The sequence below is a fragment of the Cajanus cajan genome, chromosome 8, assembly GCF_000230855.2.
Source record: "Cajanus cajan strain Asha chromosome 8, NIPB_CcT2T_4, whole genome shotgun sequence".
Classification (NCBI taxonomy): domain Eukaryota; kingdom Viridiplantae; phylum Streptophyta; class Magnoliopsida; order Fabales; family Fabaceae; genus Cajanus; species Cajanus cajan.
Window position 1 is genome coordinate 9,413,584 of NC_138524.1, and position 24,193 is coordinate 9,437,776.

General features: G+C 28.5%; 2 protein-coding genes and 1 non-coding gene across 3 annotated transcripts; 1 reads left to right on the forward strand and 2 right to left on the reverse strand.

The window, feature by feature from the left end:
* The first annotated feature begins 5,147 nt into the window (after positions 1-5,147).
* On the forward strand, positions 5,148-10,715 carry LOC109798645 (glucomannan 4-beta-mannosyltransferase 2). The gene is made up of 9 exons (XM_020358987.3): positions 5,148-5,797; positions 5,887-5,985; positions 6,144-6,396; positions 7,873-7,983; positions 8,139-8,275; positions 8,442-8,555; positions 8,789-8,988; positions 9,138-9,365; positions 10,066-10,715. Exons 1-9 carry the CDS (start codon positions 5,468-5,470, stop codon positions 10,217-10,219), a joined length of 1,626 nt encoding a protein of 541 aa, XP_020214576.2. The 5' UTR covers positions 5,148-5,467; the 3' UTR covers positions 10,220-10,715.
* Positions 10,716-15,420: 4,705 nt separating this feature from the next.
* Positions 15,421-15,503, reverse strand: TRNAL-UAA (transfer RNA leucine (anticodon UAA)). The gene has a single exon. It is a non-coding gene; the product is annotated as a tRNA-Leu (tRNA).
* Positions 15,504-18,046: 2,543 nt separating this feature from the next.
* LOC109798749 (histone deacetylase HDT1) lies at positions 18,047-21,189 on the reverse strand. The gene is made up of 9 exons (XM_020359132.3): positions 21,036-21,189; positions 20,366-20,648; positions 19,922-19,950; positions 19,762-19,800; positions 19,493-19,680; positions 19,148-19,219; positions 18,939-19,020; positions 18,453-18,640; positions 18,047-18,352 (listed from the first exon to the last, which is right to left on the reverse strand). The coding sequence occupies exons 1-8, from the start codon at positions 21,058-21,060 to the stop codon at positions 18,459-18,461; spliced, it is 900 nt and encodes a 299-aa protein (XP_020214721.1). The 5' UTR covers positions 21,061-21,189; the 3' UTR covers positions 18,047-18,352; positions 18,453-18,458.
* Positions 21,190-24,193: the final 3,004 nt, after the last annotated feature.

Here is a 24,193-nt window from a genome sequence, read left to right on the forward strand (position 1 = left end):
ATTATAAAAAACAATATAAGGAATGATTATTAAAGGAGAATAATAAAAAAAATGTTAATAACTGAAGAGAATAATAGTCTAGTAAGTATGAAGATCGAAAGTAGTACTAAAAGGAGTAATTTTTTTAGAGGAAGTATTTCCTTTAAATATTAGGATAAATATACACTTCCATTTAACATTTAATTTTCATAATAATTCGCATTTATAAGAGTAACTTAAAAAAAGTTAAATTATATTTTTGATTTTTCTATAATATGTTATCTATGATTTTGGTATCATAATTTTTAATTTCCTATTTTTTTAGGTTTTCAATTTTATAAAATTTACAATTTTATTTATTTATTAATTTTTTTATTTATTGATTGTTAAAATTATAATAATTAACATAATTAATATTAAGTAGATGATATGATAATTTATTTAATAATATTAATATTAAATTGTACATTTATTGTAGAACTGTAAGTGTATTCAGTCAATGTTATTTGTAAATAATTTTTAAAAAGATATTTATACAAATAATATTTTTTGGTTAAAGAAGTATGAAATTGTACAACAAGAAATTTAACTTTAACTACTAAAGACAAAGGCTTAATTTCACTTGTTTGATTGCACAAAATTAAATTATTTTGAATATTCAATTGTGTGATTATAATCCTTTTATTATTAAAGGGTTAAATATATTTTTAATTTTTGAACTTTTATCAATTTTTGTTTTAGGTCTTTAGATGATTTTTTTTACAAGTCTTAGTTCCTAAATTTTTGTTGATATTTATTTTTAGTCTTTGAATTTTTTCTTCCATTAAAATTTTGGTTCTTAGAATAAAAAAAAAGTGTTCATGGAAAACATCTAAAACTAAAATCAAATAAAATTTGTTTAGGAATTAAAAAAATTGATAAAAATTTATAGATTAAAAATATATTTAATCTTTAACTAAATATTTAATAGATTTTTTTTGACATGTTAGTAAATGATGATGTGTGGACAATTGTTAAGTCTCATTTATGCTCATTTTTTTAGATAGGAATTATCGAACAATTCCACTCACCCCATGCACTCTTGCAATATAATTATTCTCTTTTGATTAATTTTCGTGCAGATATAGCTAACCCAAAAATCATCTGACAATACTCTGATACACCTCATTTTTGGTGTAGGTATTGAGTTAAAGAGTTGAGGTTGAAGACTCATTGGATTGGAAATTGAAAGAGCTAAGGAGTAGGAGAAGCATCACTGTGCCAGGCACAGACTACCCGCGCTGGGCTTGAGAAAAATATAGAGCATTCAAAACTCTCTGGAAGACATTGTGCCGGGTGTAGGAGTATCCGCGCCGGGCATGATTCGAGATAGAGAATAATTACCTCTCTGGAAGACCCTGCGCCAGGTGCGAAGTATAACGCGTTGGGCGTGTAAACCCTATCCTGCCTCACCCAACTCGTATTTGAGCAAAGCTTCGAGGCTTTTCCACCTCATTCACACATTGGGCGACTTTTAGGAGCTGTGGAAGGGATTCTCGGTTCTTGGGACCGTTCGTGTGTGGACCTTTCATTCGGTTCTTTCATCTCTATTTTTGTTTCACCCCCATTGTTTTGAGCGATTTTATCCATTGTTTTGAGCGGTTTTATCCATTGTTTTGTGGGGTTAGATGTAACCAACGTAACTCTCTTGTAATCTTCACATTATCAATGATATATATGTTGTTGTTTCATTCATTATTGTGTTATGTTTCTATTCTTAATGCTTGCTTTGGATTGATTCTCCTTTACTTGATATAGAGCCCATTAGGTATTGAAAAATAACCTTTGAAACTAGCTCTGAAACAAATGCCTAGTGGAAAATGTATCTAGGAATGGAGCTGGGTCCATTAGTAGTCTTAAACCTTATCTCATAATGCAGGTGTATGTATTGGATACTCAAGGAATTGATATTCATTACTTGCACCTAGGCTCTTGCTCTAAGGCATTAGGCTTGAGTAAACTTATGGGTTGACTAGGCAATGAATGTAACAAGAGAATAAAGATTTATCAATGTGAAGTTCGGTGATATCTGACCCCACAATCTTACAAACTCACAACACTATTTTTGTCCCTTCCACACACACAATTTATATTATAGTTTTGAAATTCCAATAGTCATAATCTTTATTTCAAATGCATGACAATTTATGAAAAATTGGAATTATTCTTTAGTCATAAATAGTCATTAAATGTTTGTTTTACCTAACTAGTCACTAAGGATACGATTTAAATTTACTACTTGTACGGCCATATACTTGTCGTGTTTGAGTCCATTGATAGAATAAAAATGATTTATAACAAAGACAGAAACTAATGTCAACACAAATCTCAACAAGTTTTTGAACAATTTGGCATTTAATGTGTTATCAAACACATATGGTTGATACACCTTAATTATTATCTTTTTTGGTCCTTCTTATTAGATTAGAATAATTAAAATGAATATGTTAGTTCAAAGGGTCAAGGTGAGGCAAGTAAGTTGGGCCAACCTAAATTTTGTTTCCTATAAATTGTTCTTAGTTTATTGTTGTTGTTAGCTCGTTGAGTTGGGCTAAAGTAATTCACAATTTACAACACAGATCAACAAAAGAACAACATTAAATTTAATACAATAACACATTTCATCACAGTTTAACGCAACATATGAACGTTATAATCAACTCAACACACCATATGTTCAGCATAACAACTATATGCGTCATCACGTATTTCAATTGAGAGATCTCCTACAACATAAGGTAAACATTTTAAGTGGTTTGACCCTACCGAATTAACAACACAAGTGATATTTTTTGGCTTGCTAGATCAACAACAATTTGAATAAAAATCCATAACACAACAACTCGATTTCTTAAAAAATTGATTTAACTGTTATTAATCATTTTAAAGATAAAATAAAATATACATAATTTAAAAAATTTAGTAATATATCTATACAATATTTCTAAACATAAATTTAAATCTTTATTAAAAATTTATCAATTACAAAAATATAGGCTTTAGAACATTTAATTTTCTCTTTTTTAAGGACTATATGTCCAAGACTCAAACTCAATACTTCTAGTTAAATTAAAACAATTTTATACCAATTATCTACACATTCAATAGTAATTAAATTTTGAAATCTAAAAACATTTGAAGTCTAAATAAATTTTGAATAAAAAATTAATTGAATTAGAGCCTTGAAAGATTTGTGTTGGAAATAATATTTGTATAGCTACTTATACACAAGTTAAGTTTGAGGAAATATAGTTTAAATATTTATAATCGTCTTATTTTTTTAATGAAAATTTTGGTTGAATACCAAAGATTGAATATAGACTTAGGTTAAAAATGAATCATTAAAAAAAGTCCTTGCATTTTATTTCTTATGTATTGCTTAAGTTTTTAAAAAGTAATTAAATACTTGTACATCAAAAAGATGTTAAGTTACATTTTTTTATCATACAAATTATTGTATATTTTGTGTTTTTCATGTGTATGACAAATGCACATAATTAACATAAATTTTAGAGATTTAAAAAAGAAAACAGAGGAATGATATTGTTATGATATCTCAACATCAATGTTGTGTTACTTGAAATAGGGAGTTTGTCTTTTTGTTAACATTAGTAGGTGTTACATAATAATAGAAAAAAAAATGTTTTCATATTTTTTGAAGGTTGGAAATTAAATAAAAAAATTACAAAAATCAAAATAGGAATTCATATTAAGTGAATATATACTCGGTTACACTAATCTCATATAGGTCGATTAAGCTAACTTGGTAGAATTAAATAGTTTGACTAATAAATATATCGAATATAAGTTAGTCACCTAATAAGTAAACTATAGGTTGATAAATAAGGGCATCCTTACAAAGGATATGAATGGTGTGAATGATTTAATGTTAACCTATACGATTATGATAATCAAGATTCTTGAGAAAACAAGGAAACGGTCACAAAAGACAAGACCGTTAATAAATAAGAAAAAAGATAAGAAACGTATATGTAGTCGGTTATATTTGAAAAACGGATAATTGGCTTGATTGGCAAAGTTTTTCTTTACAAGTTATCCACCATTTTTCTAGAAAAAGAAATATGAAAAAAGAAAAAAAAAACTCAAAAAATCATCAAACAAAGCAAATGAGAAGAAGAACCACATTTGGAACCTTAACACATACAATACTAATTTATATTTGCATCCAAAAATAAAAATAGTTCAACTTATATATATATATATATATATGACATCCATTTATTTTAAGTGAGTCTATTTAAATTTACTCTCCTCAATAATTCATATTTTATATCAAATTTTAATAATTTAATTATTGAATTAAAAGTTCTTAATACATAAATTAAATTTACAAATTTTTTATATATTAGAATTTTTTAATTTAACGATCAATCCTTAAAATTTGATGATATAAATTATTTAATAGAATAAATGTATATATATATATATATATATATATATATATATTAAATATAAGTTAGTATAAAATAATCTATAGATCAGTAAATAACGACATATCTTTATAAAAGATAAGAATAGTTTGAATGACTATATACTAACTTCCATAGATCATGACAATCATGATTCCTATGAAAAAAGAAAACAGTCACGGAGAACAAAATATTTTACGAATACAAAAAAAAAAAAAAAAAAAAAACGTATATGTAGTCAAGTATATTACATAAATAAACGGATAATTGATTAGATTGTCGATTTTTTCCTTTGTAAGCATTCTATCATTTTCCTAGAAAAAAAGAATATAGACGGAAAAGAATACTCAAAAGGCCACCAAAGAAAACGGACGAGAAAAAAACCCATATGCTTGCCATATTTTGGTAATAAATCTAACACCATAATAACGAAATAAATTAATTTTATGAAGCATATTTTATCTTAATCAATATTTAACCAAGAGAAAATCCTTTTTTAACGTCATTTCAATAGATGAAAATGAAAGCATATGAAAGGGTAATTATGAAACAACATAAACAAAAAGACAGTATTGAGAATAAGTGGGAGAGAAGGGTTAGATGAGAAATTGAGAAAAAAGAAGGAAAAAGAAAATATAAGAAAAACGTGGTAGGAGGAAAGTGTATGAGCATTGAGCAAAACATGACTATAAAGGGACCCCTTTATCTCTGCATCTATTGCCCCTCTCACAATCTCTCTCCTCTCTGTGTCACTCACTCTCTAGAATGCCTCTATTCTTGTGTGTCGGTCGCATAACCATAGAAACATAGAGAAGAAAAGAGAAAGAGAAGCATTGATAGGGCCAATTGTGAGAGAGAAGTTTTCTATGTTTGGGGGAGAGAGATCTGCACTATAAACTAGTGTATTCTCACTCAATCAAGAAGGGGCATTGCCATTTCAACACCATACAAAAAGTACACACCATCACTCCCACTGTTTTTCTCTCCTAAGAGTAAGAACCACATACATTGTTGCGAAAATGGTCGAATCTCAGCCCAAGTTCTTCATCCCAGAGTCGTTCCAGGGAGCGAATTTCGACTTGGCTGCGCAGATTAGAATGGTGTGGGAAGTGATCAAGGCGCCACTCATCGTGCCTCTGCTGAACGTGGGCGTGTACATTTCCCTCGCCATGGCCCTCATGCTCTTCATGGAGAGGGTCTACATGGGCATCGTCATCATCCTCGTTAAACTCTTCTGGAAGAAACCTCACCAGCGTTACAAGTTCGAGCCCCTCGAAGAAGACGAGGAACTCGGAAACACCAATTTCCCCGTCGTGCTCGTTCAGATTCCAATGTTCAATGAAAAAGAGGTATACATAACTCTAGTCCTTCACCTTTTGGTTGTGTTTTTCTTATTTTGAAATTGGTGCTGATTGGTTTGGTTAATTTGATGAGTCAGGTGTACAAGGTGTCGATTGGGGCAGCTTGTAATCTTTCATGGCCTTCGGACCGTCTCGTGATCCAAGTGCTTGATGATTCTACTGACCCTACAGTGAAGGTATATATAATTCAATATATATATAAGTATAAGTATAAAGTCTCACATATTTTGAGTTTAATTTTGAGGTATTGAATGTGGGTTTTTAATGTGTCTACTTAAGATTGGAGTGGGTGCATTTATGATTTGGGGGAATGAAATTAAAATTGTGGTTGCAGCAAATGGTGGAGACGGAATGCCAGAGATGGGCGAGCAAGGGCATAAACATAGTGTACCAAATCAGAGAAACGAGAGGAGGCTACAAAGCTGGTGCTCTAAAAGAAGGCCTTAAACGTAACTACGTCAAACACTGCGAATACGTGGCTATTTTCGATGCAGATTTCCGTCCTGAGCCTGATTTTCTAAGACGTTCCATTCCTTTCTTGGTTGGCAACCCCGACATTGCTCTTGTTCAAGCTCGTTGGAGATTTGGTAAATATTAATTAACCATAGCTAAATTTCACATGTTTATGTTTAGTAATAAATGTTATCCATCGTCGTATACTTACTCAATCAAATTATTGTTAATAATAATAATCCGTGATTAGTTGATTATTGTATTAGTTTTTACTTAATACACTATATTACACTAACCCTTTATTTTTTACTCCGCTTCTAAGTGTCGGTGGCATTTTGATTTCATTTTTTGTTGGTTAATTTTATGATTGAAGAGAAATTATTTTTAGTGTGGACTTTCACTTTCCTCTTTGTCGTGGTTTGACCTGGCTGGGGGCGAAAACAAACCCTTCAATCACGGGTGGGACCACCAACGAGCCAGTCACCCTCCCCTCCTTCGCGATCATGTCCCCATTAAGTAAAATAAAAAGTGAGAGAGTGTAAAGAAGAAACAAATAAAAGCGTCACTCTTCTACCCTTAGTTGCCACCTTAGAATTTTTATTTATTTATTTATAATAATCGTAAGTGGGTCTGTGTGATAACTATTGATTTGTTTTGTGCTTGGTTTAGCAAGAAAGTGATCAAGTGAAAGTGGGGCAGTTTCGTCATTTTAAGTGGAGTGGATAAAGGTTAAAATAATTCACTCAAAATACCTTATTAAATGCATTTTTTTTCCTTTAAGAGCGACCCGCATAGTCTGACACATTTTATCACCCCAGGAAAAACTGTTTGGGAAAGAACATGGTGGGATTCGGGAAGGGCAAATTTGTCATTTTAAGAATCCATCCAAACTTCAAAGTTCACAATCCAGCGAACCCACTTCCCACGTGCTTTTGCAGTATTTTTTGGGTTTACAATTAATTTAGATTAAAAAAAACTAATAACAGTGAGGGGAGTACCATGTGCTTAAAGGTGGACCTTACCCTTCCTTCCTTGCCGACACTTCTCCAATTCCCCTTCTCTTTTTATTACGTCACCTCAGCTCAAAACAGTGATCAACTTAATAGTCATAATAAACTTAGTTAGGTAGCATTATTTTATTTTCATTATTAGTTGAGTTATACAACAATACTGGTCCTATAATAATATTCAACAAGAATTAGTGTTAACTTATTTTAACGTTTTAACTTTTAATTCCGCTCACATTCTCAAATTAAATTAACTTCCGTAACGTTTATTTTTTTGATAAAATTAATGTTGTGTCATGTGCATGTGTGGGGTCATAGCTGACTTTTGCTTTATTGTCTCTATGGTTCGCCACGGTTACGGCAAGATGGCGTTGTGTCATTTGTCCTTTGATTCTGTACTTGGCTTATGAAAAGGTTAATTCAGTAGCAAAATATAAAGCATGAGTATGTGACAAGTCAAAAACTTTTTTTTTCCCTTTTTAAAGTTTTTACATTGTTAGTTTGTTACCACTCCTTTAATCATTTTCACCTTTTCAATTGATAAATAAATTAGTAACATGTTTTACTCACATTGGTTTTTTTTTTTTTTTTTTTTTGTGACAGTGAATTCAGATGAGTGTTTACTAACAAGAATGCAAGAGATGTCATTGGATTACCATTTCACAGTCGAGCAAGAAGTTGGGTCAGCCACTCATGCTTTCTTTGGTTTCAACGGTAATTCATTTAATTACTTTCAAACATGTTGACCTTACCTACTAGGCTACTACTAGCACATGTAATGTGATCCATGTGCTACGTAGTACATAGTCATAGCATAGGTTGGTAGTTGCATTTACTAAGAAAGTTGTTGTTTGGGGACCTTAATGCAGGAACTGCTGGTGTGTGGAGAATAGCTGCTATCAATGAAGCTGGAGGGTGGAAAGACAGAACAACAGTGGAAGATATGGACCTTGCTGTTCGTGCTAGTCTTAGGGGATGGAAATTTTTGTACCTTGGGGACCTCCAGGTAAATTATTAGTCTTTGATTGTGAATTTTAAAATATTATATATATCATATCTATGGGGAAAAAAAAAAGTGAACAATTTACATTTTGCATGCAATTAATGATCGATATGAATTATCTTTGCAATTTTCTCACTAATGGTGCCCCTTTTTTAACAACTTTATATAGGCTAAAAGTGAGCTTCCTAGTACTTTGAGAGCCTTCAGATTCCAGCAGCATCGATGGTCTTGTGGTCCTGCTAACTTGTTCCGCAAAATGGTGATGGAGATAGTGAGGAACAAGGTTAGTACTCTTTTTAGTTATTATATTGAATCCGTTTGAATAAATTTCTCCAAAAATATTTAATTTATACATAAATTAATTTTATTTTATGTATAAGCTAAGAAGTTTACTACATTTTTTAATAGTAGAAATTTATCCAAACAGAGTACATCATATTGAGGGATAAGATAAAGGGACAATGTTAAGTATTTTGATGTATGTTCTGATGTTTTCTTTTGTATACATTTATGCAGAAAGTGAGGTTTTGGAAGAAAGTGTATGTTATATACAGCTTCTTCTTTGTTCGTAAAATCATAGCCCACATGGTTACCTTCTTCTTCTACTGTGTTGTAATCCCCCTTACAATTTTGATCCCTGAGGTTCATGTTCCAATATGGGGAGCTGTTTACATTCCTTCCGTCATCACCATTCTCAATTCAGTTGGAACACCAAGGTATGATATGATTTGTTCTCATTTTATTAGCCATGTTCAGCTATATTTGGTTAATTGGTCCATTAATCTATTAATTGTAATTCTTGCGGATAAGGGGAAAAAAAGTTAGGCCATTAATTTGATCTAAAAGATGTGTGGAACTTTGGCAGGTCCATTCACCTTCTGTTCTATTGGATCCTTTTTGAGAATGTAATGTCTTTGCACCGTACCAAGGCAACATTTATAGGTTTGTTAGAATATGGAAGGGCCAATGAATGGGTTGTAACTGAAAAACTTGGTGACTCTGTCGCCAATAATAAGAATAAATCAGGAGATGCTGCCAAGAAGAATAATGTCATCAAGGCCCCCAAAAAGACTCGATCCAAGTTTGTTGAAAGGTCAGTTTCTTAATTTATTTTTTGTTTTTCGAAAGCAAATAATTGTGCTTACATTGGCATTAATTATAGTTTCTTGTCTACATCTCTATTGTGAACTTTGTGATTGTCAATCATGCACATTGGCATTATGGAGATAGAGATAGATTCTAGACTGTGTGGCTAATAATTTAATGATTGTGCGGAAATAATTCGATAGGTTCCAACTTATTGGTGAATAATTTTTAGTTATTCTTCATTGTAGCAGTTAAGATTCTCTTTGAGTATAGGTAAAACATTTCTTTGAAATTCTTTTTAATTCCACCTTCAACTCAGCAGCATGCCACCCTAATCAAAACGTTTCTGTCACATGCACATGAACATGACAGAAGATAATTTTACAAAACCACATGCCCCTGTCAAGATTTTAGAAAAACCCTCGTCAAAATAATTTGAGCACGAACTCAAAACAATGTGGAGTTATGTCCCACTTTTCTACTCCATTATTAACTCACTTTATTAATCCAACATAGGCCACGTAAAAGACAAGTCGGAATGTACTTACTGGTTACTGTCTTAGCCAAATCATACTTTACATTATTGAAAAGTACCATATGTACTTAGATCTTAAATGTTCTAATATTAGGCTTCTAATTTCAACGAATATTTGAACATGATTTCTTATGTCTAATCATGATTTATTTTCTTGTTTGAATATGAACAGACTCAATTTACTGGAACTTGGATTTGCGGCATTCCTCTTCGTATGTGGATGCTATGATTTTGTGCATGGGAAACACAACTACTTTATCTACCTCTTCCTTCAGACCATTACCTTCTCAATTGTGGGATTTGGCTACGTTGGCACCATTGTGTAAAGCTGGTTGAACCAACATCTCAAGTTACTTAAGTTTCATCAGTGTTGTGTCCATATTTTTCTAGTTTCTCCTCTAAAAAAATCAAGGGGAGCTGATTTCTTCAAGCAACAAAACGCTGTACCAAACCATCCACAGCTAGTTAGAGCAAATCATTTTCAATTTCGGAAAGCAAAAGTACTTTCCATGATTTCATTGTCATCAATCAAGAAGATACAGATCACAGGCAAAGTGCTGTTGTTACTAGAATTGCATTATACAGATGAAGATCTACCAAAAAGCACTTAAGTTAGAGCCTTAGACATGAAGTAGACAGTGTGATTTTGTTTGCATAGATTGTTTTGTGAGATTCTATAGTTATATATTTCGTGAGTCCTTTATTTTTTAGGTTTGCTTAGTCTGAGCCAAATAAACTGGTGGATAAAAATGCGCTTCTAATTCAGGTTATTTGTCATTTTTCCCCCCAAGCAATGGATTTTATTTATCATTCATGCAATCATTTGATGCTTTAATTGACATTGTTTGTGTGGAGAACTTGAGAGTAAAATAAGGTCATCCTTGAATATTTACCAATGATTCTTCTCCTTCTCGCTCCTTTCTATTGTTAGAATCAATTTCTTTTAGAAAAAGAATCATTTTTTTTTGTTTAAGATCTCTTTAAGAGATTATATACACTTTTAGCACTAAAATTTTTAAATTATCAATTGATTAAAAATCTTCATTTAAGAGTATATTACATGGTTATCTCTTTAAATAGATTTCATGAGATTGCAACCAACTTTTCAATTTTTTATCTCCTACACTAATCTCTTTAATTGTTTGAAAAAAAAATAAACATTATGTTGACACTCAGACATTACACCCGTCTTCTTAATTGTTTGAATACGACGAAAGTTGCGGTAAGCATTAAAAAAAAAAAAAGTATTCTTAGGAAATCTCATGAGATGTTAGTCTAAATTACTAATAATTATTATAAAAGTTGATAAATTTATAATACATGTCAATTTGTGGTTGAATAATAGGCTATTACTTACGAGGAAATAGATTACATATTAACAATATAAAATAATTAATCCTGCCATCCAATTATAAACTATAATATATATGGTATGATAAGAAGTTTATTGAGTTTATAATAATTACATAAAAGTTATATTAATATTAATTTTTTAATTCATTGAGAATGTAAAACCATTTGTTTTACACTCATGTGCATGAACATTATTAATTAAGCCATTTACTTAAATTGATAAAAATAAAATAAAAAGTAATTTGGTTACGAGATTGCGAATATTCCCTACTCCGTAGCTTTCTCCTACCGACACTTCTATATGGTTAAACTCCAATTTATAGTTTTATTCACATGCACACCTTCATGCTTGATTTTTTGTTAATTTTTAGAAACTACAGTATATTTGATTTCTGAATCTTCCGACAAGAAAACAAATAATTGCAAAAAAATCAGAAAGTCCTTAAACCCAGTCATTTTCATTTGCTAAAAAAAGGAGGTCCTTTCTTCTCTTCCCCTTATTTAATACATGTCTTACTATGAGGGAAAAGCATGGGATGCCATATTGCAGTTTTTGTTCATATCTTCCACCATTTATAAAAACAAACATTAGGATAAGAGATCACATGCAGTGGCGCATGTGCTGTTTGTTCTATCCTCTAAACCACACTATCAACCATATATAATTTTTTTTTTCCCATCGCTAATATTCTTAAGCCAGTTGTCTTAACCTACGCAAATATTTCAATTATTTAACCCTATCACAATGTTTCTAAGGCTTGATGCACTTTTCACAGAAAGTGTCCTTTTGGGTTTCACCAAAGGATTAAAAATAAGCTAAGTAACCAACCCTTTTGGGAATACTTTCTTTCATGCATCATGCTCAATCATGGTAACCTGTGATGACAAGAATCATGGATTGACATTTTGGTTACTTGAGGCAAAAGTGTCATTATCCATGTGACTTTTCTCCTATTTTATATCCCTTTTAATTACTGTCTAATTTTGTTGGCAGAGAGAAAAGTTATTAAGACACGCAATCAAATCCTAGTATAATAAGATGGGTGCCATAGGTAATTAAGTTTCTTAAGATGATGGAAGGGGCAAACATAATTTTTACCATTTAGTTAAAAAGGTATGTCACAATGATTGTCCTCTTTGTCTGATAGAAAGTACAACCTTTCGAAGTAAGTTTTTCCCAAAAGCGTATCCTGCATGGTGATTTATTTTTTTTTTATACATTTTCTTCTTACTTGAAATTCATGCTGAACTCAAACCCTATTTCTTCTCAAGTTTTTTAGTTCTTGTTTTGGCATATTTATGCTACTATATTAAATATTAAAATTTTGATATTTGTTTAATTTAAATAAGATTGCTTCTCATAAAATTATTATTATTATATATATATAGGAGGAATTCATTTATGAGTAAGTTATAATTACTTTATTCAATAACTCATATTTTACATCAAATTTTAACGATCTAATTATTAATTTAAAAATTTTTAATATATAGATCAAGTCTATAAATTTTTTTAAGAGAATGAAAATTATTTAATATTTTATTTCATTAATTTAAATTAACAAATAATTATAAAAATATTTAAATATTAATTTGAATCTATATAACGAAGTATCATATAATTTTTAAATTTTAAAAAAATTATAGATTTGATTTATACATTAAGAAATCTTAATTTACTCATTAGATCGTTAAAATTTGATTTAAAATAAGAATTATATATTTAGTGAAATCAGTCTATCAAGATTTACTCTTAAAGTAAATAAATATTTCTTATACATATACAACTATATATCAATGTCACTATCATTCCAACTGCCACCACCACTGTTATCATTGTTGTCGTCACTACAATTTTTGATGGTGGTAGTAGAAATAGCAATGACAGTGGTTGTAATGATAATAATGTCAACAATATTGTTGTTATTACTGTTATCATTTTAAAAATTATGATTTTCTCCTCTCCCTCTTTCTTATATATAGCAAGATGATATATAATAAATAAGCATTTTGATCATAGAAATTTTACTCTCATGAGGAATATTGTGATCTAAAAATAAATTCTTACACGTTCGATCTCACACATTGATGCTTTATAATTGGGGATTGCGAACCAATACACTACAAAAATTTATAACTAAAAAAAAAAAGTTAGCCAGTCTATTTAGACTTATAAAATCGAGTGCAATTGATTTGAATAGAACTTTATATGGACTATTTTTATCTGTTTAATATATTAATATTAATTTCCATTTAGATCTTGTGAAGTTACTTAATTTTTAAGAATAAAAAAAATAAAACGTACACCTCAACTTTAAGGTGGGTTAGATAAATTATATATATATATATATATATATATATATATATATATATATATATATATAATAAAAAAAAACCTAAATATTGGAATATAATAACCCGGTGATTAAAACAAAGTTGTTTTCTTAAGATTCCAAACTCACATTATCTTCTAAAGAAATCCAATTTATCTTTAAAATGGAAGCCCCAATAATTTTACATCATGTTATATTACACTCCCTTCAGTCTTCACACTTTACAATCAGATGAATTGAAAAACTCAACCATTAAATGAAAAAGATTGCATATTAAATATATATAATATATATATATAATCTTAAATTTAAATATGTGACCGTTATTTTAAATTTTACTGAAAAAAAATGAATCGAATAAGTTTCATCCATGTAAGGACCCCACGAAGGGATCGTTTTATCAAACCCACAGAATGAGGTCTTGATCCAAAATTAGCCATGTCTGCCAAGTTGGTAGAAGACAAGGAATGTCAAGATTTTTTTCCCCCACTTTTTGTTTAAAGTGTCTATGATTATAATTATTGATCAAAAAAGTAATCACTCCAGTTGTAATAAAATTCATGACCCAAATAAATAAATAATTTTGAAATCAATAGTATAATTTTTGTTCATGCTCACAAATAAAGTAAGATTTTTTAATCTGCCATATTTAAATTCAAATAAGAGAATATTATTATAAATGGCAATTTCCCTGACTAAAATTTATGGAAGTCTATTCATAGATTTGAAATTTAAAATTATTAATTAAATTAAAATAAGTTATTGTCATATTATACATTTAACGGTCACTTTATTTTCTAAGATACACTTCTTTTAAATTAAATATTTAAGAAAAACTTATTTGACAAACTTGTCCTTTAAAGAGCATTTAGATTATGGAAAGTTTTAAATTTTTGAGAAATTTGAAATATGAAATGTTGGTTTTCTATATTTAATTTATTATTTAGAAAAATAATATTCCAAAAAAACTATTGGTTCTCAATAATATTTTTTATAAGTTTTTCACAAAATTAGTCTAATGTGTGGGGTACGAATACAACTTTCCTAAATTGGGAAGAAAATTTTACTACAGTAAATGTTATCTGTATTTGTTAATGTAATGTAATAAATATTTTTTATTTTTAACATATCTATAATTATTATAAAAGAGATATCATTTAGTAATTATCGATGTCATTTCAACTTTTTATTAAACACATTTAACCTTACACACTTTATAATTTTAAAAACTTCTCAGCTAAGGATCAAGCCAAACATTCACAATGAGACCATTGCCAAGACGCCATCTTAAGCCACCCTTGATGTTACTTGTGAAACTTGGTTGTGACCCATGCAGACCCCTAAGAAAATCCCCTCCTAGTTTTTGTAATGTAGTTATTTTTTTATTTCTTAATATAAATTTGATATTAATATAATTTTTTAATTATATTATGGAAACTAGTTTCTATGGTATAAATTTTTACATACAGAAAACCAATTTATGAAATGTATATTTTTATACAACGGACGAAAGTTAATTTTTGTAAATATTAGAATGTAGCTATATTACGGAATTTAATTTTGCAAAATTCAAAAAAAAAATTTACGATTGTAAAACTGAGAGAAAAGAGATATTTTGGGAATATAAAAAATTAAAATGAGATGTGAACCACAAAAAAGAAAAAAAACAAAAAAGGGAGATGTGATGTGAGTAGCCTTACTGAACCAATGGGCCCAGTTAGGTTTTGCCGGCCAAAACGAAACTAGTCAAATTTTGGCTATCATGGGCCTCCTTGGTCTACAATTTGTTGGCCCAGTTTTCCAAAACTACAAAGAAAAAACATTTAAAAAAAAGGTAAAAATGCTGGCTGTGGGGTTCGAACCCACGCGCACTTATGTGCAGAAGATCTTAAGTCTTCCCCCTTAACCTCTCGGGCAAACCAGCCAGTTGCTCTAATTGTTCAAATTTGTTATAAATCACAGAAGACGTTTTCGTATTTCCTTTTCTTTTTCTGAGAAAATATGTGCCAGTTTAACGTCGAACATTTTTTTAAAGTTTTATGTTGATAAAATTTATTTTAATACAGTTAACTTTAAATTTTATAATATAATTAAGATTAGAATGCGTTATACAGTTATACTATATAAAAAATAATTGATTTTAAGTTTAAGATAAATAGGCCTTATTTAAACACACACATATATAAATTTTAATATATATATATATATGCCTCTATTCATTCTAAAATTTTAAAATGGTTATTTATTTAAATATAAATTTGAGCTAAACAAAAACTAATAACATACGAAAAATATCAATAATTGTTGATATAATATGTTAGTCTTAAAATGAAATATAATTAAATTGAAGAATCTAAATAATATAAAAATAATGTATATGATGTACAATATTATCCGTTAAGTCTTATTATTAAGTCATAACTATTAAAAATGTATATTTCTTAAAATAAGATAAGATTGAATTCGAAAGATACTAAATATTCTAAACACAATCTCAAAACAAAATAAGATTAATTTGTAAAACACAAACATGTCAAGATTGATTTTGGGTTGGGCCGTGTGAGTGAGTGAAACACGAATATTTTTTATTTAAATTATTCATACAATATATTTTATAACACTTTTACAATACTGTTTTTCCTTTATTACTTTCTATCTTATAAAATATCATATTAAAATGATTTTTTTTTTGTTACCTTCTTATCACTTCTCTTACTTTTTATATGCAATATATCCTACTTGAATCATTGCATAGTAGTTGATACGATAAATATTTGTAATAAATAGACGAACATAAAGATTGTTGATACAAATTAATAGTAATGACTATAAGAAGTATGAAAAAAGAAAACATTAATGGTGATGATCTTCATCTATAATATTAACTTTTAAGTTTGATTCATCATCATCAATCTCTAGATAAATTAGATATAATAGGAAGTATTGACGAATCTCTTTCGATTCGGCCTCATGTGATTACAGTTGCTTTGCAGTTCCATAATCATCAGTTATCAAGTAATGGACATTTTTTGTCAGTTTCGTTGACAACTTTAGAATTCTAAGCTCACCATAATTTGTTTTTATCTTATCTTTGTTGTCCAAGAAACACCTATCGTCACATACACAATGTCTTATAGGGCCAATTTTGTTTTTATTATAATATTTAATATTTACATATTTGTTGTTGTTATTAAAATGTTTGCATAATTAAAAAAAAATCTCTTTCGACTAATAATTACCGTCCCGTTGATAGTGTATGCTTGCTGGTATCTTAGCATTTTATATTGCACTTCTGACTTCTGAGACTGAGACAGGGTTAACAAGTCTAACAGTAATGGTTCTAATTGTTGATAATTAAGTTACAATGTTTTAAAATTAATTGAAAATTTTAAATTTTAAGAACTCAATTTAAAACAGATTGAAATTAGAGTTACTACTAAATTTAAGTCTTATATATATTTGTTAACCCTACAAAATTATCAAGTTTTAATTTTAGTTTTTTATTTTTCACCACTTTAAAATTAAAAATATTATTTAGACCTTTTATATATGATTATTTTTAACTGTATTTTATTTATTAAAAGACTAAATAATCATTCTAAATGTTTCCAACTATTAATTATACCGTGTTTAATACCTCTAAAAATTTATAGATTCTTAAACTAAATATTATTTATTTATCTTTGAATTATCATTATAAGAAAAATAGTGACTTTAGATTTTAGAAGAATGAAAATCAATTTTTTCTTTTTACCAGATATCAAAATCAAAATCTACTCATTTCAATAGGATAAAAACAATATTTTATAAATTTTAGAAAAATTAAAAACAATAAAAATACAGACCAAAATCAAAACAAACTTATTTTACAAAAATTAAAAAGATGTTTAAATTTAGGTTTAACCTATATATATAAAGAATTAAAGTTATATAATGATTATTTAATGTGTTAATGATGTGCATAGCTGGTATTTTACTTTGTGCATTAAATATGATAATTTTTTATTTCATATAACAAAAAAATTATAATATGACTTCAAATAGTTTTAAGAACGAAATTTAATTTGAAGAGATGGTTATATTATTAAAAGTTAATTTGAATTTTGATTGAAATAGTAAAAACTGCATCCTAAATTCACCACAAAATAATTTTTTACTGATTTTTACGCTTCTGTTTATTGAAAAAAAATCACCCAAACATTTCTAAAATTTCAATAAGCATATTCTTTAAAAAACAAAAAAGTGCTTTCAGAGGAAAATTAAACAAATAGGCTCCAATATCTTTTCAAAATCTTAAAATAACATAATTTATCAATTAATGCAATTTCAAAATACAATTAAATATATCATATAAAGAAATGTAATACATAATTTAACTTATATACTAGTATTTTGTTAGAAAAGTACCGCAACAAAATCATAAATGTTCTGGTGTAAATGTAATTTACTTGTAGTTATGTGTAGCGGTAGCAATAAATAACATAAGCTAGATTTGAATGAGAAATATGTCTAATGCCAATAGAAAAACATAGGCACTCAATTGAATAATGAACAGGATTTAAAGGCAGCAGACCGAATATGTGGGCGCTCATCGACCTCAAAACAAAATTTTAAAACCTTAGAGTGAGTATAAAATTTCGAACGTTCCGAACCTACTCACTGCAATACAAGGGAAAATGACTACTACATAAGTACGGTAAAAGACATCACTGACCACCATGCTCAACCTTCTTATGTTGTCGCAAGACAAGACCAATTTCGTTGGTAAGTGACCTACAAAACCATAAAATAGTCGGACATAAGCCATAATGAAACTACTTTTAAGGTTTTGCTAAAATCAATTTTGTTAATATTTCCAAAAAAAGAACCATACTTTTTACTACTTCCGGAATTGGGGCTTCTTTCCACCTGCAGAGTTGGGATTCTTGCCTTTCGCATTACTGTTGGGAGTATTGCCTTTTGCATTATTGTTGGGAGTCTTGCCTTTTGCATTACTGTTGGGAGACTTCCCTCCTTTCTTCGAAGGATAAGGAGTTGCTACATGTACACTTTTCTTACCATCTACAAACATTTTTTTTATCACAATATTACCAACGGATAATAGAAAGATAAGTATGAAGAATACATAAAAAATAAATGACCATTATTAAGGATTAAGAAGCGTCATTCAAACATGGAGTTTGACATGTAAAAAGTAAAATGTATGATTTGTTATGCCTAATAATACTAAAGTCGGATGCATTGATCAATAATACACTATTTTAAGAAAGCATTAGCATAGAATTAGACATCTGCGAAAAAGAAAGAAACTTGGGAAGATTAATATAGATACAAAGCAGCATATGGATGATATTCTCACCAGTCTTTTCAGGGGTGGCATTCTTAGCTTTTTTAGCAGAAACTGGGGTTTTTGATGCAGACTCCTTGGCTCTCTTCTTGCCCTGATTCACATTTAAAACATAGTCACATATAAGAGCTGGTGAAGTCTGCTCAGTACTCATCAATCATAATAAAAGACATCATATCATCAAAACAAAAGAATACATAATACAAGAGCAATATCATTACCTTCTTTTCAGGGGTTTCCTCATCAGCTTCATCACTCTCACTTTCCTCATCACTATCACTATCATCATCCATCTACAATGATAAATGATGGAAAATTATCACCACATAAACCTTACACAACAGCAAGAATAATGAAGAGATTTTTTTTCATGAAAGAGAAAAGCAATGTTTTACTTAACCATGATCCTTGCATAAACATTAACGTGCCAGATATATTTTGAAGTATCTCATTTTTTTTATATTGTGTGCACAATACATTGCAGAAAATGCATATTGATTCTTGACATCTCACATATAGAACATATTACATAAAACTGTAATTTAAACCCTTAGTAGCTAAAATACCTCATCAGAACTGTTGAGTTCATCTTCATTAGCTTCCTCATCATCAGAATCATCGTCATCATCAGAGTCATCCTCCTCAACTTTCTTGGGATCAACTGTCTTAACTTGTTTTGCTGATGCACCAGTCAAGGGAACAGGTTTAGAAGGTTTGGTAACTTTTGCACCTTCAGGTTTAATTGCAAATATTCCTGAAAGAAGATAACTATCAGTTATCAAGACAGTAATATGCAGAGCTAGCAATTAAATTCATTTCAAGAGGAAACATCTACCATTTTCTAAGCCCTCCACTGGAAGATCATCATCACTATCTGTCAACATCATACAAAATGAAACCGCATTTGAGCCACCAAATTGATAAATAAATTAATATAAATAATAATAATAATAATAACAACAACAACAAGTTCAGAAGAAACAAATGATCCTCACCAGAAAAGTCGGAAACATTGTCCGAATCACTAGTGCCACAAGAATGCATCAAGTTAAGGAAAAAAAAAATAAAGACAGGAGCAGTGATATGTATTATTAAGCACAATGGGCTTAGTTAAAAAATAAAAATAAAAATAAATAAATAAATAATAACACTCTTGTCAATGCCATCCCCATACAGCCACCACAAGAAGAAATCCAATCAACTAATAAACAAAATGGATAAACTAGGTACTAAAAACATTTGGAATATAAAAGACATAAATTTCTCAAAAACTCATGCTTGGTTCCACATTTCTTCCTCCAAATTTACGCATTTGGTATAAAAACCCAAACCTATTTATTCTTGTTTTGGCTTTGGACATGATTTTCACTGCAATCAAACATAAAACCAAACATGTTATAAAATATAAACAGCAAGCCAATTTATGATGCGAAGGATACGTTAGAACTTTGTATCCACAGAAATGGACACTAGCACTTTTTGAATTGTGGGAAAGTTCAAAGTCAGAGTCCAAAACCAAATCCAACGATAGGTGAGGAATGTCATTCCTATTAAGGGTTCCCAAAACAATCTTCTGGGCACCAACTTTCACAAACAGAACCACAGGTTCACTTGCTTTGTCCTTCTTCGCCTCACCAAGTGCAACCTGAGAAATGTGAATGTATGAACTCTCTGGATCCATTGGGTCTATCTTAACAGTCTGTCCCACCTTAACCTCAACACCTAAATTCCAAACCAACACAACAACAAAAGCATTATTACATCGCCAAATCAATTCAATCATACAAACACTTGTATAAATATTAGCAAACAAGTTTCACTTTTCATTTGGATATCTTAAAAGAACGGTTCAGAATTAAAACACATTTACACATATTAACAAGGACAATAATTTAGCAACAATAAAATAATTCAAAAAAAATAAAATAAGAGTAACGCGTATTACAGAGGAGTAAGGCTATAACGTAAAATAGATATCGCGATATGAACCGTGTGTTGTGCCGCGAAAACAAGACGAAATGAAGAAAAATGAATCGGATTTTGAATATAGCGAAAAATGAAAGCAAAAGATGGATGCAAAGCGAAAGAAGAGAGAATAGAAGAAGTTACCCCAAAACTGCATTGGAGCATCCATTTGGGAGGAACTGCGCAGTGAAGCAAAGTGAGAGAAAGTAGGGTTTGGGTGAGAGAAAGAGAAGCTGAATTGCGATGAAAAATGGGTTTATGGGTTTAAGAAATGTGTGTTTATATATATATTGATCGCGCTGCACTGATTAGGGTTTTTTTGAGTTCTCTCCGCGCTTCTTCTTTTTTATTATAAAATAATAATAAATTCTTTTTCATTTTATTTTGTTTAGTTTTGTATGATTTAGTAATATTTTTATTATTTATCAATAAATATTTCTTTGATTTTTGTACATTATAATGTCTCCAATTCTTTATATAGGAAACAAGTGGATTTTTTTTCTTCTAATTATGAGAAAAATAATATCTACTTTAAAATAGATTAATTGTTAATTTTGTTATATTCTCCTCTTTAATTAGATGTAATGTTATTTAATATAATTATTATTTAAATCAATCAATTGAAAGAGTTTTTTTATAATAAAGTTTAAATTTTTCGTATTGTTAATTATTTTTTTCTGAAATTGTTGCTTAAAATTAATTATATTAACTATTTTTATTAATTTTGATAAATTTTTATTTGTTTTTTATATAAAAGATTAGGGGTAAATTTTTTATAATGTTTTTTTTTATTTTTTTGTCTTTTATTTATTTTGTCGCACATTTTATTTTATAATTGAGTTTTTTTTTCTGTCGAAGAGACAGTTACCCATAAAACCAAAGGCGTGATAAATTTCAATGGTATTTTGGTAAAAAAAAAATCAAAATAGTACTGCCACGTAACATTTACTTATAAAACACATTTTATTTTTTAATAATTGATTTAACTTGTTTCAACCAATAATAGAGCTAAACAAAGAACAGGCCCAATTAGGAGATGATAAACCATCATAAAAGGTGGTAATAAAATAAAATGTGTAGATAAATAAAACTATATTACAGACCAAAAAGGTAAAACAAAAATTAACGAAAAAAACTATCGATAAAAGATAAATATATATATATATATATATATATATATATATATATGCATGACGTATTTTATTTGTATATAATAAATATGTATTTTAATAATTTATAAAAAAAACTTATAAAAATAATTAAAATATAAAAAAGTTTAAACATAAAATGATGAAATAAAATAGAAAGAAAAAAAAAATTCCCTATTAGCTATGAGTTTTTTTTTTTCTTCTTCTTATTTTGGGTGCAATTTTAAGGTGAATTGTTAGGCCCGAATTTAAACACTAGTGGCTCCACCAATGATTTGGGCCTTCAGAGACACTATTCTGTCCGATGTTAGGTGGCCTTTCATTAGACTATTCTTTTGAAAAATTGTTTGTTCGTACCATTTCATTTATTTAGTTTAGTTTGTTATATTTCCAAACTTTATGCTTTATCTAAATAAAAACGGTAGAAGTAGCATGAAAACACGTTGTTTGAATTGATAGAATTAGAAAGGAGAGAAATGGAGAAAATTTTCTCAATTTTAATTATGCATATATCAACAAAATGCGACGGTGCCAAAGGTAGATTACATTTTTAAGTACTTTAAGGAATAAATGAAGATCATATTTTTCACCATTGTGGACGAGATTAGTTATCATCTTATAAATGGTGTGCATCATCCTTTGGAAATTGCAAGGGTTACAAATTTAGAATTTGCCTCAGGAGAGTTATGTTGTGCAAGGGTTCACTGTGTGTTTCATAGGAATTTTTCAGTTTAGTTAAAAATGGTTGTTGTTTGTTTTTTTTATAATTCTATTTCTGAAAATTTTTCAGAGAGAGAACTAGAAGATCCTGACTCAGGTAGTTTGATTATGGTTGGTTCCAGATTTCACCAAGAAAAAAAATTTCATTCTCCATGAAATTATTGTTGCTCACATGAAGGTTTTAATTTTTGTTTTCTAGAAAAAAGTTAGGTTCGATTATGGTTGGTTACATACAAATTATACTTTGAAATCATAGGGTTACAACACAATTTTACTTACTTTTCTCATTATGTTAATTTTAACTTTATACAAATTATTGTTATATAATAACTGTCCGTTTTAGATTATTTTTTATATAAATAATAAATTATTTAATAAATAAAAGATAATAGTAATTCTATTAAATTATTTTTTTATATACAAAATGTAACATAGTAACTATTTTTTAAATAATATTGAATATAAATGAAAATAAGTACCTAATACTATTAAAAAATTAACGTAATACTTATTTTAATACTTATTTTTCTTCTAATAGCAGTTAAAGAGTACAACATAATCTTAGATTCATGATTTTTCAAATTTTCAGGATAAAATAATTTGTGTCTTGTTGATTGCACAAGTATGAATACTAATAAGAGGATATTATCACGTTCCATATGCTCCATTTATTATATTAAAATTTACAATGACAATGATATGGTTCAAACGTGAGACCTATAAATTACTCCAATCCCAAAACTTTAAAATAATAGTTTTTTCTTTCAAAACATTACATTACAATAAGGAGACATTTGATTAAAAAAATTTAATCTTGAAAATCATTATTTATGGAAATCATAACTTTTGAGAGTTATATTTTTGGAATGATTTTTTATACATGTCTTATTAAAAAACATTTATGAAAAACAACGTTTTATAAAAATATTACTTTTTAATTAACAAACCAAATATGAAAAACAAACATTGCTAACTTTATATTTCTCACGAAAGTAAAATCTTAACAAATGTCTCCTAAGTTTCAATCCAATCAATACTAGTCTATAACACGTGTCCTTAACAAAAAAAAATGTTATTAAAAATAGTATTATATAATATTAAAATAAAATTTTAATTATATTTTTAATTTCTCAAATTTTAGATAAATTTATATTTAAACTCTTAAATTTAAAATTAATTATTTTAATCTCAATAATTTTAAAAAAATTGTTTTAATTCTTATACTTATTTTTTTAGAAAATCTATCCAACATTATCTCACAAATCTTAATTAATAAAAAACAACATTAAACTCATTTAAAAATCACATAAATAAAAAAACACTTTTAAATTTAAAAAATTAAAAAGAAATTTATTCCAAATTTAATAAATTAAAAACATGTTTAAGTCTAAAATAGATAATAAATTAAAATTTTAAAATTATGCATAAGCGTAT